Genomic DNA, 18,114 nt, shown 5'->3' on the forward strand with positions numbered 1-18,114 from the left:
AAAAAGGTAGAACTTAATCCCAGTATTTACCAATAAGTACAAATTTATAATTCTATCCTTCCAAGTGGCTAAAAAGTTGCTGAACATTCTGCATGTTTTCCTCCCCAGTTTTGTACTTAAAACTAACAAAATGAATCTCTGTGGTTGGAGTTGTAGTTTGACTCACGTAAGTTTATTTTGATAGCAGTGTGTTGAAATCTGTTAAAGAAAATGCTCAGTGTGAATCAAAATCAGAGGCTTGTGAATTGCAATTAGTCCCTGAAGAAATGGCTCAAATTTTCCATATTTTTAATTACTTCTGGCCCTCTACAGAAATGGCATGAATTGACAGATTGGAATTTTTGGATGTCAGCCATTCTGAAAACAGGTCAGCCCCATTCAAAAAAATTATTGAGGATTGCTTTGGAAACCTGAGTACCAAAACTGTGACAATTTGAGTCCACATTTGTTTATCATTGCCTTTAATTTGTCATATTTTGGACAAAATTCTGCACATATCTATGCAGACAGAATTCACTAAAACGAATTAGAGATTCTGCATGAGACTTTGTTTTACTGAAATATTTACTCTAGGAAAATTTGCCAATTTACTCTATCAAAATAATGAATAATGAAAAACATGTTTTCTGAATCAAAGGAAAATATGTAATATTCCTGAAGAGATGAAAAAAAGGATTCATGTTGATCCAGGTGAAGTAAACCATAAAGAAGGAGAGAACTGGAGAAGTGCTATTCTCTAAATACAAAGCTATAAATACAGCTTTCTTTTAAATGAGAAATAACGTATGGTTTCTGTATCTAGGTCAGCTCTGCCTTTTTTGCTAATAGGCCTAATTGCCCCTGAGAAAACTCATTTGTATTTGGAATTATTATAAAGAGAGAGAGATTATCCGTGGGCTTCTTTGGAGTGAAGTTAGGATGCCATGTCACAAATATGGGTTCTTTCACATAGTCAGTATTCCCACCTCAAAAAAGGGAAAGAAAAGAAAGTGCAAACTTCTGACAATTCCAGCTGAAGCTGAGCCTGCTCCAAAGTGCTCAGTTTTTACAAATCCTATGAGAACAGAGGAATGACTCAACACATGAAGCAGCAGGAGGAGCTGTCAGGGAAAGGTTCAGTGTCTTGTCAGCTCTCTGTGCATTCGCGTGAGCGAGGCAGGTTTGAATGGCCCGGGTCAGCAGAGGTCAGCAGGAGCTCAGTGTGTGCTGCAGAGCTTTGCCTGCAGCTTGGCTGGGGAGGGAATGAAGCTTCATTAGTGCTCCTCCTGGCAGGGAGAATTGCTTATTAACCTTGACTCCATTAGCAGTAATCCTGTCCTGCCCTTCTCTGGCTATAGCTGTACAAGCAAGATGAAAACATGGGCATGCAGTGCTGCCTTTGTTGCTTTAGTGCAGTCTGTTGTTCAGGCTTTTGCAGATCTGCTTTGCCAAAGCTTCTATTGATTTCCCATTTTGCTCAATAATATGTGAGGCTTCAGTGTCCAAGCTGGTGATTGGCTAACCAGCCATTAACCTCACTGTTCACTGAAAACAGTGCACAGAAGATGGATTCTGCTTGGTGTCCCTTAATCAAGGTGTCCTTTAAGTACCATGAAATATTTCTAGTAAAGCTTTATACCAAAAAAATCCAAATAAAATGGAAGTGCAGCTGTATATTTGTGAAGAGATGCTCGAAAAAAGCATGTGAAGCATATCCATTTAATATATAAATATAACTTGTAATTTATTGAATTTATTAATCAGTAAAGAAATTTGGTTCATCTGTTTTTTTATTTCAATATGCATTTTAAGTATTTGAAATATTTGAGATCTCTGAAGTCTGGAGAATGTCTAAGTTTTAACTTCTTGAGGTTAATGTCTTTTAAACAAAGCTTCTTGCCTTTTTGGTCAGTTAAAGCATCTGTAGATGTTTTTGTAGGGATTGAGCACATGGACTAATCTTTTCTTGTCAGTTCACAAATGTTTTCCCTTATATTCTTACAAACTAGTTATATGTGTTTTATATGTCTATATATAGACATATATATATATATATATAGCTTTCTACTGTTATATAACTTGTAAATAATTGGATTTCTCTGTGAATATTTGTAAATGTTTGTAGATAATCCACTTTCTGGAGACTACACAGTTAGGAGAAGTCATGTTATGTGTAATAAAGTGATATATTTTGGCTTTAATTTCTTAGTTGAAGTTGTTGCTGGGAAATAAATATTTAATATTTAGTGCTTTTCATATGTAATATTGATGTTTGTAATGAATGGGTATAGCCCAGCTTTTGAATCAGAACTACACAAAGAAAACCAGGTGATTATTATAATAGTAATAGTGTAGGGTTTAAATTTATAAGAAAGCAGGAATGATGTTTAAATTTGCCACTCAGTGACACTTTTATTAAAAGATTTAAAAAGCAGTGGAGACAAATTCTACAGCAGCTTTTATGTTCTGTTCCAGGGATTTTTATTCTGAAAGTTTAAGCTTCTGCTAATATCCTGCCACCTTGATAAATCTTGTTTGGTACCCCACTGAAATCTCTAGTTCAGTGAAGCTTTGTAGCAGGTGTGATTTGCCACTTAATGGAAATGTTATACTTTTGTCAAATTTTCTAAAACCTCTGAATGAAATATGAAAGAACTAAATAGAATATTTGGGGTTTGTTGGAGAAACAATGGAAGTAATTTAGAGGGAAATTTGTGTATACTTTCTGGCTTGTTGGAGTTTTTAAGAAATGGTGTTTCTGGTGCTCCTGTTTGGTGGGAAGCAGTTTGTGTTTTATTAAAATATTTGTCTGTTCTTTTTGTTATATCAGTCTCCTTCCTGACTTGAAAGAGTGGGCATGAAAAAGCTGGATGAATTTCTAAAACAAGCTTTTTTCACATCATAATTTAAAGAAAACTTTAGAAGCTCGAGGAAAGTTAATTGAGAGGTGTTTGACATAATGGAGTACTCAACTTTAGTAATAACAATGTAACTCCAAAATACTAAAAATAATGGGTAAAAATAATGAATATAAATGAAAACACAGCAGTATCAAATATTCAGAATAAATTAGTTCTACCTGGAGTACAGATCATTCTTTTGAGGGTACCTCCATACACAGATGCAAACTGCAACTTGTTGCTGCTGTATAAAGCAGGAAAAATGTGAAATTTGTAGCTTTTTAGTAAAATGTAAAGTATAACTTCATAGCCTGTAAGTCAACTTAATTTACCAACTTGTATTAGTTTACTAAGCAAAGTTTCATTTCTTTCCTATTAGAGTTAAGGAAATAGCATGCAAAATGTCAAGTGTTAGTTTTACACTAACTGATAGCAAATTATATTAAATCGATGAAAAATGATGGAATATTTTTAATTTTAATTGTAGTGTTTTTTGTTTGCTTTTCTAAATAAGGTACCAGTACTTTTTGCAAATTAAGCAGGACATTCTTACTGGAAGGTAAGACATTTTTCTTGTGTTAAACATTAAATGCAAATCTGGTCAACAAAAATTCATAATGGGAGATTTTACCTGCAAAAATAAAAACATATTAAGAATAAATCACTGTCTATGCAATGGAAGTGTTTATAATAATTACCTGTCAAATTTGTCCATAGACTATAAAAGACTAGAGTTTTCAAAACCAAATGTCATATGAAATATGTAATTTTATTTATTTATCATTTTAAAAACAAAACAGATTGCCCTGTCCTTATAATACTGCTGCTCTTCTGGCTTCCTATGCTGTTCAATGTAAGTATAATTAGTGTTTGTGTACTTGTTAGTACTGAAATATATAAAAAGTCTTATTGATTAGTTTCTAAAGAATGTACTTTGTATAGTATTATACTGTGCTGTTTGTGGGCATGGTGCTAATTTTCTCATGATTAAGGACATTGATTGGTTGTCCTCCCCCAGTATGTTTTGCTGAATTGGATATGGAAAAAATACTTAAAGCCACGCTGTTAGAAAACCCCAAATCAATACTCTTTAATTTCTGTGCATTCTGAGGCATGGAATTGTGGCCTTGAGAATGATACTAAAAAGTATTTCTTAAGACACTAGAACATTTTTAACATTCTATACAGTGAACCTCCAAATAGGTGTGGAAAAGGGAGTTCTGGTCTTATCTGGCCAAAAAGTTCAATACCTGTCTTCACAATTTTAAGCCACCCAGTGAGTAGATGAGTCTTGAAAACTGAGATTTAGTTTTCTTGCACACTCAGTTTTTCTTCAAGCTGAAATGAAGCAATCCCAATATATTCACTCACATTCATGTGTTTTTCTACTCTTGAAGATACTTACATCTGCCTTAGTATTTTGTATACTTTGTACATACCAGAGAAACAGTGTCCATGTTAATACTTTCATAAAAAATATATAGTAATGGTAATGTCATGTTTTATGCATGGTTTGCTCAGTGGTCACCTTTTTGTAGGTCAATCAATAGAACAGTCTCAAACAAAACTCCCACACTTCAGCTGCCTGAAAAACATACTGCAAATGCTGTCATGCCATAGGAATTAGTCTTAGAAGAGATGAAGTATTTGATAACAGGAACTTTGAAAACTTGATAACATATTTTTGGGAAATACTGTAGAAGTGGTGGGTATGCACAGTGCATTGTATTTACATTTATCCATGACATCCTGCTGCTTCTAAGTTTGCCAGTGTGCAGAGCTCTATCTAATGATTGCTGTAGCTGCCTAGTAATAAACTTCCTGGATTCTTTATAAATACATGTAAATAGCAGATCTCAGCCTCTACTCTTGGATTTCAGCAAGGAGTGCATTCTCTTATGAAACCTGGTCCAATTTTCTAGTTTCTAAATTATTTAAAGTAGGATCTGTTTGTGGTGATGCAAGTGACCTTCCCTTCCTTTCCTCATCCTCCTGCTCCATAAGTGCCTTCATCTGCCTTGTCAGTGCTGCTAGGCCTGCCCAGGACCCCAGACCATGATATATTACTGTTATCTCTCCTCTTTTCATTTTATGTTTCTTATCTATCACTGTCGATCTGCTACACGGATTGCACATACTTAAAGCTGAATTTTTTTCTACTGTGGTTAGAAAGCTTCAAAGAATTTAAGCAAATGTTGTTTATATGTTGTTTTCTGACAAATGTGATTGTAATCTATTTCTTATAATTTCAAGAAAGTGTTACAAGTTATGTAAACACACTTTTTAGTAGTTTCAAGTAGAACAGTTTCAATGTAGGTGTATGTATGTGTACATTGTTTCATACATACAATTGAATGTACAAAAAATATTTTTCTAATGCTTCTGAATGTATTTTGGTGCAGAATGAGTAGCTGGACTTTGCAGATCTTCATAACAAAATAGCAGTTGTAGTGTTAAAAGAATAAAATTGTGTAATCACATGAAAACAAGCAAAAGTAAAATAGTAAGAGCAAATGGAATACTTTCCTATATATATATATATATTCTACTTAGTGCTAGCTGTAATGACAGCGTTTATGGATTAATTTGTCTGTTAAAAATTAAACACTTTATGAACTTCCTTCATAAGTGCATAATCAAAGCTCTCTCTAAATAATCTCAATGATATTCACTGAGAATGTGACTGTTTATTCAAAAGGGAGAATGGGAGTCCAAATGTCTTCTCTATTTTTCTTTGCTGTGGATCATAAATTATGTGGGAGCAGACTCATGTGAATTTGGGGGCATTGCACAATGCCAAATACATCAGTAATAAACAATAACCTCTCTTTTTAATATTTTAGCTGAGCTGGGAGACTACAACCATTCAGAAAACTTGCCAGGCTACCTCTCAGAATATTCTTTCATCCCTAGCCAGCCTCAAGACTTTGAAAAAGAAATAGCAAAATTACATCAGCAGCACATGTAAGGATTTACATCAGAAGATACTGACTTTGTCAAATCCTGACTGCTGATGCTGTGCTATTATACAAAACAAAATAGTGGTTTTTCTTAAAGGTTTTGGGGTGGGTGGGTTGTTGGGTTTGTTGGTTGGTTGGTTTTGGTTGTTTCTTTTAAGATAATGTGATTTTTTTCTTTTTCTAGACTAAATACCTGTATAATAAATAACATTGATGGTTTATACAAAATATGAATATCTAAATTAGTGAAATAATGAACATGTTAAGTTAAAGGTTCTCTGAAAACAGTATTTGTGCATATTATGTTGTATAGTAACTTAGGCAGATACATTTTCTTTAAGATTTTTTTTTCAGTCTTTGGGATTGTTCTGAGCATAAGGGCTTTGTTGTCATGATGCTCTTTCCAGTAAAAGAGTTGCTTTAGAAGCAACAAAGTCCTTTTCTTCAATATCTGCTCTTTCCTGTACACGAGTCTCTGACCTTTCAGAAAGAGGAAAAGGCAATGAAGCAATGGAAAATATTTTTTTTCAGTATGTAACATTGTGGTACTTTCCAGTGATGGTTCCTTCCTATTTTAGAACTTAAGTGCCTTTTGTTAGTTAAATGTAACAAAATGTAAGCCATATTTATAAAACATTTGCTTGATCAGGTCATTTTTGCTTTCAAAGGTACAGAATGTTGCATTAATTTCAGATAAAGGCTTAAAAGTTTTTCTTAGCTGTGTTAAAGACACTTGGGTGAGTTGATGGTAGTTTAAATTACCAATTCCAAATACAGAACTGTAAAACTAATTTCCAGATTCTAGGGCTCCACAAACATTTAAATTATATAGTACATTACAATAAAATATGTTGTGAGCTCTTGTCAAGACTTCTGTGTACTTCTGGAAACATAAATACTTTTCTGTTAAAATTTTGGAGTTACAGTCTATTTATCATAAGAAAGGAAATTCAGATTTCAGGGTGGGGATAGAAGTAGTAAAATGAATGCAGATTTTCTGTCTGCACTCACTTGGGGAGCCTGATGTGGGAGGTGGTGTCAGAACATTTCTGATTTCGCTGCTTTCTTTCAGAGGGTTGTCTCCTGCAGAAGCAGAGTTCAATTATCTCAATACAGCACGTACCTTAGAACTTTATGGAGTTGAATTGCACTATGCAAGGGTAAGTTTGGATGAACTAGGGTTGCAATGTAGAAATGTATTCCTCTGAGATTTATGGAAAAATACTTTTCTTTTTGTGAGCCTTCCTGGCTTTTGCTTACAAGAGAAAATAAGAGAAAAAAATATGATACTGTTAGGTGCTTTACTGGGATTTACTGATTGAATATCCACTGTTTCACTAGAGAGAGGGCATTTCTTTGCTCCTATTTGTGCTTAGTTATCTGTGTTAATCAAGTTGAGCTTTGTTGCCTTGAATGCCATATTGAGAGTTCTATAGCAGGTGCTTGATTAGAGTGCAAACATATTTCAAGAAAAAAGTGCTACTTAAATATGCTTGCAATATTGTTTGTTTTAGAATCTCTCTTCTCTGTGTTCTGAGATTGCAGTTTCCTTTCAGGGAGGAGTTAAAGTTGCTGGTTGCTTTTAGTGCAGCAAATGCCAAGCTAGTCTATTAGTGCTGCTATTCTTAATAAATCAGAATACTCTCATATTTGTTTCATCAAAGTTGGTGAAAGACAGAAGATCCTACTTGGGAAATTGAAATTTTTTGATAGCTTGTAAGGAACTCAGAGCAAACACTCAGGTTTGTCCTAAAGAGGAGGGAATAATTTAATTTCGTATTTGTCTTATTAAAACACATTTCCTTTCACATTATTTTGTGTATTTAGACAGAGATGAGAATGAATATATATGAGGTTTGAAAAGATATTTATAATGTTCTTCAAATAATTTTCTTTATTCTTTTAAAGGATCAGAGTAACAATGAAATCATGATTGGAGTGATGTCAGGTGGAATACTAATTTTTAAGAACCGTGTACGAATTAACACCTTTCAGTGGTAAGGACAGCTGTTTAATGTTTTTATTTGCTATTTCAAAATATTTTTACCACTCTTTAAAAGACTGAAGTTTATGTTGTTTTGTATCACGTTGAAAATATTTATGTCACGTGCCATGGGGAATTTAGTGGGGGGTGGGGAGGGGTTTGTCCTGGTCTGCATGCTGTGCTGTTAAACAGCTTTGAAACTCTAATGAAACTGTAATGAATTTCAATACTCTTTTTCTTCAGGAGTTTGCAAGCATACTTTAACTATATAGCCAGGGCCAGTGTGGTGGGCTAGCTTACAGTCTTTAAAGAGACAGGTGAATTGAAAAATATTAACTAGATATTGACTGCTTTTACCTCTTTTGTGACCTTTAAATTAATTGTACTGTGTGCTTGCAATTTAATGTAGTTGTGATACTTGTGAATAACTGAGGTGGAGCATTTAGGATGTTGTCATCTCTTCATCTATAAATAACCATTTTCATTATATTATCCAAAAAGTGCATTTACTGTAGTAAATCTTTTAATCTCTAAATTCTTTAGAAGTACTCTCTAACCTCTGTGGTGCTCTGCAGAAGTTCTGTCACCTTTCTGGAAATGCCTTTCTTAGTTCCTGCAGAAGTAACCTTCCCTTGGTTTCCCTTGCTGGTTTGGAGCTCACTTTGACAGCCTTATTGCTTGTGTTGCTGAGTTGCTGTAGCTGCATTCTGAGTGGGTGAAGTCAGTCATATAAGATTATCATAGCAGACATTCGTTCACCAGGCACAAAAGCTGTTCGTTCAGGAGAAATTATCAGAACTGTGCATTTGCTACTGATTTTGCATTTTTGTTTGCTGCTGATGTGTGTTTGATCTTTTCTGCAACCCAGTGAATTTCTGAGATATTCTGGTTTTCTGTGCTAGGCTTAGTCTCAAGGTTCATTGTAGGAAGTTATATATTTTGTGGTTTACCAAGCTGAGAAACAGTGTCATTGGTTGAATTTTAGTTCATTTTTTCTTTCTCTGCAAAAATCAAGCTATATCAAAGTGTTATCTGCAGCCGGTACAACTGAATGTGGTGAACATTTTTCCTGTATGCCTTTGAAGAAAAGTAAGGCTGAGACAATTACAAAGCATTTAAATTTCCAATCTTCATGGTCACTGGCTAAATTAAAACTGGAACTTGCAGTGATAAACCTGGAACTACTGTACCAGTCAGTCAGACCTGCCCTTATAGTAGTAACACATTCCAGGAAAGATATCCATCATGTGGTGAGAGTTTTGAGATGTTGGAGCCATTTCTGGGCTAAGGCTGCTTTACAAATGGAATGCTGTAATAATCAGGAAGGTTTTATTTCAGTCTGATTTTACTGCTGTTATTTTTGGGAAAACAGCAATAGTAGAACTAGGTTCTGTAAATCACACTGGTAAATTACTGAGTACGTGCAATCTAAGTCATAATTAAGCTACACGTCACTAATGGAAGTTGGAGGTTTCTCTGAGTTCTGCTCCGTATTGTTTGCATGCCAGGGATGCTGATCTAAATTCTCTTAGTGTGTTTTTTTTGTGTGTGTAATTACCTAAACAGTTCTTCTTTGTATTCAACCATATCAGCTGACACCAGGGATAATAATTTCTTGCTGTGAAGACTATAGTTCCAACATAATTGGTCTTTACAAAAAAAAAAAAAAAAAGGAACCACCCTTCCCCATTTCACCCTGTTAGAGGCTTTCTTTTGCTAGGAGTAATAATCTGAAATACCAATTTCTACAATATAGCTCAATAATAGACATATTACTCTTTCTTTCTATCCATAATCATGCTGCTGCTCTTGTGCCACTAGTACTGATACTGCTTCTTTTTGCTACCACTTACTCTTGCTCCTATGCAGCTGGAGCTCTGTAGTGTCTTCCTAGTGCTTTATAGGTGTAGTAGATATTTGGATACCTCTTTTTCAGTACTCCTGAGTTTTGAGACAAGTGAGAGGATAGAAGTGCATGTACATGGAAGGAAATATTTAACTGTATTGCTTAGAGAAGACTCAAGTAAAATGTCTTTGCCCTCTCACTCTCAAATTTGATATTATATCTAAATTGCTTTTTGTGAACCTTTTGATCATGGGGAAAAATGAAACAGGAGGAAGACAAGAGAGGAATAGAGGAAAAAAAAGGACATTGCCTTTTATCCATGTGTCCTAACTTGATCTTCCTGAATTCCATATAATTCTTCCTTTCCCTAAACTTTGCTACCAGGCACAGAGACCTGGGAATCCAGGGAGATTGAAGACCAAAGGAGCAGATCATGGAGTAGACCAGCCTTTCCTTGGTTACCAGACCACCTGTTCAGCAGCTGGAAACGTGCTTTCCTGAGCCTGGTGTTTGTGGTTCTATCTCTGGAAAGCTTTGATGCCTTTTGCATCCAGTGCCAGTTTTAACTGTAGCTGTGCTGTGGATCTCCTGGTTTTACCCCTCAGTCATTAGGTGGTACTGTGTTCTTCCTTGCTCATCTGATCCTGCTCACACATCTTGTGCACTTCTTCTTGTGTTTGAGCCCAATCAGCAGTTCTGAGTGCATCTTGGCTGGCCTCTTTTTATGCTTGCATATTTTCTAGCACATCAGGATTGTTCTTGATTGAGAAGATTGTCCTTTAGGACTGACTACCTGTTCCCCTGACCCAAAGGCAGCTTCCATGGGATTTTGCCCACCAGAGCTCTGAACAAACTGGAGTTCTCTCTCCTGAACCCATGATTTAGTCTTCTGCATCCTTCCCCTTCCTTTCAGATCTTTAGCTTCACCATCTCCCAGCTGCTGGAGGCCTTTTTGTCTTTGGCTGTTAAATCTGGACTATCCTTTAATGTTTGTGAGTTGGACTGCCAGGAGCATCTTCTCTGGGTGACTGGGTCAGAACCTGTGTCCAAGAGGTCTTGCTCAAGAAATGTGCTGGATTGCTCATGTCCTGCCTTATCACCTCCCAAGGGCTGGGGTGGCAAAGCCCTTGTGAGAACCAGGGCTGGGGATCAGGAGATTCCTTCCACATGTTCAAGGACAATCTGCATTTTAGACTAGGATTTCAAATACCTCTTCATTTAAAAGGATATATTTTATTATTTAGGATGTCTGAGGTAATCAGACACCTTTCCTGAGATGGGAAATCATACCAGGAAAATAATATTGCTGCCTTTTCCTTTTTCTCCAGCATTGCCAACAGTCAGAGAGAGGAAGCATGGACAGGATGCCTTTCCCTTGGGCTCAGTATGGATATGCTCATTCAGTGCCTAGCAGGGTATTAGCACTGCATAGGAACTCTCTCATCTGCTGTATTTTTTTTTAAATAGCTGGGAATCAGCTTTGCTGAGTCATTTCTTTGTACTTGAGTGGTGGCTCTTTTGAGTTGAGTTAGACCTTATTGGCTAATGGTACAGCTTTGAGTCTGTTCCAAATGGTTTCAGGCTTAAAAGGCAGCTGACCTCACTCTGTAAGCCTAAATTACAGGATGACATTAAAACCCTGTATGTATTATTCTCCTTGAGTTTGTAAATTACCAAGGGTAGTAATTTCTTTAGCAGAAGAGGAAACCCCAAAGAGTGAGAGATAGTAAATGTTTTTATAAATGGAATAATTGCTAACTAAATCTGATATGTGTTTGCAAAGTGTATGGGACTTAATTTTTAGAAAAGGTATATATTAAAATGTTCTTTTAATTGCCCTGTACACCAAAGTGTTAGAAAAAATTAGTAATAACACATTTGTTGATTAGCTGCAGCCTAAATAGTCTATTTTTTTCCTGTTTTTCCCACAGTCAGACTGTTAATAATCACTAGTGTATGTCCTATCCAGCAAACATATGACCCATCCTACATTATCCTTAAGCAGGTTTTTGTCACAGGAGGTTCTAAGAAGATTGGTGCATTGCCAGGGGAATAATGTGATTTCAGTAGATAAGATATAACTCACCTTTAAGTGTCAAATCCTTGAGAAACTAACTCCAATAGCAAGAATTTGTTAAGAATTAAAAAAAAAAAAACAAAACCAACTAACAAATAGGACAGTTATTGCTGCTGCTGCTTTTTTTAAAAAAATGTTTTTATTGTTAACTGTTAAACTAATGGCAAGGCTGGGAAAAAAAAAGAAACGGGAAAATATGTGAATAACCATAATTTAAACACGAATATTCATGGAGTGTCTTTATGTTACTGCAGATAAAGACTCTCCCACAAATTAGGACATCCCACATAGGTTCCTGCTCTGAATAATCCCCTGGAGAAAAATGTCTTTATTTGATTTAGTTAAGAAGATAATTTCTATATACAAACATGCAACTTAGGTGTCTGTTAATGTTTTGCTTCTCATCCTTCCTGGTCTAAAGGGGTTTATATTCAGCAAGTGATAAATATGCAAGTATTCATTCCAGTCAGTTTGCAGTATTTTATCAGTTGTTCATTTTTCAAGTAAAAAAGTTACTATGTTTTTTTGTTTTACAGTTTGAACCTCACTTTTTTACTTGACCAAAGTGATACTCCTGTATATTTAATAAAATATATTGACTATCCTCATATTACATTTCTTTGAAGAAGTGTGTCATTAGATTGTGATGAAAATACAGCCAGTCTTTTCCCATTTTGTGTAGCTACTATCAGAGTGACCATCCAAAACAGTCTGCAATGAGTGCCAGTATTTTGTATGTTTATAAATAACCTGGAAGGTGAACATGTCTGTAGGCAGATTTTTCCCTTTCATGTGTTATTGAAATTTTTTTTCCTCCTAGTGATGTGATAATTTTTTTTTTTAGGGTTGTGAGTCCTATCTCTGTGCTTACATCTTATCTTAACTATTTTACTAAAAACAAGTTCTGGTAATATTTAAAGACATGTAAGAACATAGAGAAAGAATGTTTTTCAGGGATCAGGTGAAGTTCAAAGGATTTTTTTCACATTCTAAGGGATAATGAAAGCAGCCTGAGAAAAGAGAACATCTGCCTGGAATGACCTGAGGATAGAAAAGCTCTTTGGGCTTTGGAATGGGGAAAAGATACCAAAATTAGCAACTGCCTTGGGTTTGGGATGTAAACAAGTGAATTTGGTGGATAACATAAAGACACAGCTCATGAATTTCAAATTATGCAAACTATTTTATATACTCTTTGATACCTTATTTTTTTTGTCCATATGTTCTCTCTAGAAAGTATATTTTCAGTAGGTGTATTTAAGCCTTTAACCATGATTCAGTATATGAAATGTTTTAATATTGTGGGTTTGTTTTTCATTTAGGTTGAAGATTGTAAAAATTTCTTTTAAGTGCAAGCAGTTTTTTATTCAACTTAGGAAAGAACTGGTGAGTACTGTCTTACATTTGATCTGAAAGCAATGACATTTCTGCTACTGCCTGTCTGCGTTATACTGCTGATACTGTGCTGATTATTTGTTTTTTCTGTAATTAAAAGTCCAGTTTCACCAACATTCTGGCTCTTTCATGTTTCAAATAGGCCATTACAATGCTTTATAAGTTTTCTTTTTCATTTGATTTGCCTTATATTTTAGATACTTCTAGTTTTACATTTGTATGCAGGAAATGTAACTTGTTTACGTAAGATAAATGTGGAAAAGGTTGAAGGTAAATCAATATTATATTTAAATTTCATGAAAAACCAGACTCAACGTAAAGGTAGTGCTTAGTGCTGCTTCAGTTGTATATGCTTGTAAATTAATGTTTGATAAACATGTTGATTTGTATTATTCAGATTTGGTAACACATGATGACTTTATTACTTGTGTTTAAACAGAGGAGATAAGAATTCCTTTGTAGTTTTAAATTACATATAGCATATTTTTATGCCTACTTCTGAATTTCTTGTGAGAAGGGTTGGAGCTGAATTTTTCACTGCTTGAGTTGTGTGTTTTCTACCCCATGAAGCAGCACAGGACCACTGAGCATTTAATTCAGCACAAAATTGATTGTTCTGTGCCCCTGAGCTTCCATCACAGACACAGCACTGGGGAAAGATGGAGGAATTTATTAAAAATATGAGTATGTGATTAACCTGTCAGATTAGTTCAGAGGTATTTTGCAATTCTTACATGAGAAAGGCTTTGCTGTGAGCATGGTGAGACCCTGGAGCAGGTTGGGGATGCCCTGGCACTGTTCAAGGCCAGCTTGAATGACCTGGTCTGGTGGGAGCTGGGTTGGGATTGGATGATCTTTAAGGTCTCTTCCACCTCTTAATGTTCTGTGATTCTGTGCTTTGAAGACCCGAAATGCATGGTTACAAATGAGATATAAAAGATGACTCTAGGCAGAAATGCCTCGTGAGTACTGTAAGGCTGTTCCAGGTTTCGAGACAATGGGGTTGAAGAAGAGAAGCAGCTGTTCTGTCAGGTCAGGCCCATGGCTGGTGACTGCCACTAGTGCTGAAAACAGGAGTATCTTACAAGGAGTATCACACGTGCATCTTAAAGGCAGATCCTTCACAATCATGAAGTGAGCAGGTCTGTCAGTATGAGCAGACATCATGCAACATGAGCAGAAAAGTAGTGATACAGAAAAGGTGGAGGGGGAATGTTTTATTGGGCTGACACAGCATTTTTGTAAAACCCCACTTGAACTACAGGTCTCTTCTCAAAGGCAGGCTGAGGTCAAATTTTGTCATGATACCAGTGTGTGTAACTTCCATTACAGTTGCAGGAAAGTTGTATTTGCATGTGAGGTGAGAATTTGGGGTTTTTTTGGAATTCAGAAATGATGGACTGCAATTATTATGGACTTAGTTGTTTCCTAAATTAGAACTTGATGAAAATGCTGTGGTAGCAGAGTTCAGGACCCTGAAGATTAAGATACCTAGATATAAAATAGGATTGGTACTGTGTACTTGAGTATTTCCTCTATTTTCTGCAGAAAAGAAACCTACTTATAATAGAAGGTAATACCAAGATAGCTTTCTCATCTTATTTCTCTGTTGTTTTTTAATACTCTACATATTGTTTCTTGCATGAGGACGTAGTTTATATAATTAATGTAATTTCTCATCTGAGGCATCTTATCCAAGCTGACAAATTAAAAAGCCTTGTAGTGTTTTTCTTTAAACTCTGTGTATCAGATGAAAACTGGTGGCAAGAACTTAATTTTCATTTATTCCAAATCATGAATATCTTAGGATCAAAGCTCAAATTTGGCTTCCAAAGAAGTAATACTTAAACTAATTTTTTAATCACAGCTAATATTAAAATTATTGTTTCCAGAGTTACTTTCCCTGTCTAGATTCATAGGATAGGATTCATCTCACCTATATTCAGCTTCAGTTAGGTTAAAAGAACACATTTTCTGATATGTGATACTTGGCTCACCAAAGCTCATCATTACATTTCTTCTGTAATAATCACATGCAAAGGCTGAAACATCTTGCCTGAACAGGAAGTATGTTTTAGAATGGATTAAGTTGTTCTCTGGTGGTATATTTTTCCTTTTGCTTTTGTTTTCTCTCCCATTAACAATAAAGGGAGCCTAAATGACTCTCTTTAGGCAGCAGAAACTAGGTGAAGTGACTCAGTGATTGCACATTTGGTATGTAAAATATCTCTGGTCTAGTGCTTTGAGTGCATATTTTAAATCACCTATTTACGATATGGCAGGGGAAATACATTCATGGTATGCTGATGATGTGTTTCAAACTGGTGTGTAAATATATAACAAATTGTACATCTGAGAAACTGCATTTATTTGAATGCAAAGCTGAGATGCTGTAGAACATTAATTAGTGGACTTGGGAAAGGAATTTTCTGTTGTTTTTTTTTTCCCCAACTGTGTTACATACACTTTGATATAATTCTAAAAAGATATTTTTCAAATACTGCTAATAAGTGTTGAGAGCTTTTAATTGCAACTGTCCTCGAAAGTGCAAGTGCCTTATCTCATAATCGCCTATTAAATTTATTCGCTGACTTGGCATAGCTTAAAGGCAGCAACATAAGTAAAGAATTATTTGCCTGCTTTCATTAGATTGTATCAGTGTTTAAATAAATCACTTAAATGGAGGGAGATGAAGCAGTTGAATGTCACAGTCATTTTCCAGTGGTAGTATAATACAATCTTGAGTGGAAGCTGGTGGAGTATTCTGACAATCATATGGCTGGAGCTTATATCCACTGGAGTAGGTTTTTTTCCCCCATTGTTTTTTATGATTTTATGGGGTAGAACTATGTTATATGTAGAACTTCTTCATCCAGCATTAGAAGCCACCTGAGCCATTACTTCAGTAGCATTTTTCTCCATCGTACCGTACTTTCTTCTGCCTGCTCTGTATGCTGCTTCCCTTACATGCTTTGAAGCTGCTTAAGAATAATTCAGTAGTTTTATTTTTCTAGATGTTTCCCTAAACTTCTCTGGTTGTATTTAGTTGCACCCTTGGCTGTAGTAATATCAGTAGCCAGCATCAAGCTCTTAATGCCATCCAGCATGTTTTTGTGATCTTGATTCTTTGACTGCCAAAGAAGCTGTTCAGCATTTTCTTTTGCTCTTCAAGAAGGTAAATGTCCATTGAAAAATTACCTGAGTCAGGAACTAAACAATATGATAGGTTTCTGGCCATAACTGAAACCTGGTTTCAGTGAGTGGCCAAGAGAATTGATTTTATTTTTTTTAATTATAGGTTATGTATATGAAGTTTGTGCTTTGAATTTTGTCTGACTTTTTTTGACTGACTTTTAGAAAGAACTTGGTCTGAAATCACAAGGTGGTGCATGGGCTTATCTGCCTGAGTACATACTAGATCTTAAGTAGCACTGGCATTCATTAGATGCCTACCTGACTGCTGCCTAATTTATAAAGCACAACTCTGTCTCTCTGAGATAGGGTAGGGAATTTCTGCTTTTTTTTTCCCCTGGGATTTTTCCTTGTTTAGCCAAAGTAAAAGAGTAAATTTTTCAACCCAGTTTCTTTCCTGAGCAGCAAGAGATTGGAGCAGTGCTCTGGAGTCACTGTTTCAAAGCAGGCAAAGGTGGGTTTGAATGCATGGCCCCACTCAAGGTGCTGATTCAAATACTGAGCTGTTCTGTGTGAGAGCAGCACCAATACCCAGGCTGCTTTTTTGTTGAGTTTGCATTTTTAGTAATAGGAATCACAAAGGTGACTTGGACTTCACTCTATTTGTCTTACTGTAGTTTTGTGCTGGGGCCCAGATCTTCATTACCAGTATTGCATCCCAGCTGCTTCACTCTTCCTCTCCATGGCAAGCAGACTGTTTTCCTCTCTTTAATAAAAACCACAGACATAATTAGTAAGATAATAATTTTGGAGCAGAATCCTGCTGTGACTCTCTGACACAGCAGACATAACCCCCTGAAATGCCTGCATGTTATTATCAGACCATAGAGCATGCTGCATCTTGCTGGAGCCTTGTGCTCTAAAAGCATTCCTTGGGCTGCAGGGCTGCAGTAGAACTGTCCTGTTACTTTGTGTGTTTTCAGCTGAACTACCATGGGTATTACAAATGTCAGCCTGGGGTCCTGTGCTGAGCCCACATTGGTTCAAGCCTGCTGTTTCCAAGGAATACAGGGGCAGCCTTTCTCTAAATCCAGCAGTAGAACCAGACCTTGCACCCCAGAATCATCAGCTAAGATGAATTTCAAGTGCCCAAGTTACACTGGAATATAACAAAACCTTCAGGGGTGAATAGGGGAGGGATGAGTGCACTTAGGAACCAGTATCATATATTATTCTTTATCTTAAACAATGTTTCCTAGCTGTAATTGAGATGAAGGGTAGGGTTTGAGGATCAGTTCTCCCCGCACTGCAATGAAAGCTTTAAAAGCTGTGAATAGAACTATTGTTAAGGTACCTTTAAAGCTCTAGCACACCAAGTTCCTGTGAAAGTGCTGTCTTGCATTACAATGAAGTTGATCTTGCTGCAGCTCCTTCTCATCTTGCCATACCAGCTCCTCCTTCATGCTTCATGTCTGATCTACTGATCAGATGGTGGAATGAGATGCAGATCAGCTCGTTTCTGGAATACAAACTAGGGGAAACAGCAGGTTATGTTTTTTTTCCCCAACCCATAATTATAATACTTTGAATGACATTAAATACATGATCACCAGCTCATGTAACTTGTCAGATTTTCTTTTCCAACTGTTTAAAAGGCTAAACAGAACATGAAAATTTGCTACATCATGATTACTTGTTGATAGAATCTAAAATTTTAGCTGTTTCATCCTTTACTGGATCCAGGTGAAGGCAGTCCATAATTGTACCTAGTTGCTCTCTTGCAGAATAGTAATCTACCTTGTTTATATCGTTTGACTTTTAGGTTGTTGATAAAGCCTTTT

The 18,114-nt window shown here is 35.9% G+C and overlaps 1 protein-coding gene across 2 annotated transcripts in view; it reads left to right on the top strand.

Moving 5' to 3' along the window:
- The window catches only part of PTPN4 (protein tyrosine phosphatase non-receptor type 4), a 112,402-nt gene that overhangs the window by 50,388 nt on the left and 43,900 nt on the right, over positions 1 to 18,114 (top strand). For both annotated transcript variants that reach the window (XR_010440941.1, XM_064717783.1), the window contains exons 6-11: positions 3,394 to 3,438; positions 3,680 to 3,732; positions 5,723 to 5,843; positions 6,912 to 6,999; positions 7,748 to 7,836; positions 13,069 to 13,132. Coding sequence is in view for 1 of the 2 variants with exons in the window: in XM_064717783.1 (XP_064573853.1) it covers positions 3,394 to 3,438; positions 3,680 to 3,732; positions 5,723 to 5,843; positions 6,912 to 6,999; positions 7,748 to 7,836; positions 13,069 to 13,132 (460 nt within the window). In the remaining variant the exon portion in view is untranslated. The remainder of the gene's footprint in view (positions 1 to 3,393; positions 3,439 to 3,679; positions 3,733 to 5,722; positions 5,844 to 6,911; positions 7,000 to 7,747; positions 7,837 to 13,068; positions 13,133 to 18,114) is intronic.

Source organism: Zonotrichia leucophrys, chromosome 7 (genome assembly GCF_028769735.1).
Source record: "Zonotrichia leucophrys gambelii isolate GWCS_2022_RI chromosome 7, RI_Zleu_2.0, whole genome shotgun sequence".
NCBI classification, from domain to species: domain Eukaryota; kingdom Metazoa; phylum Chordata; class Aves; order Passeriformes; family Passerellidae; genus Zonotrichia; species Zonotrichia leucophrys.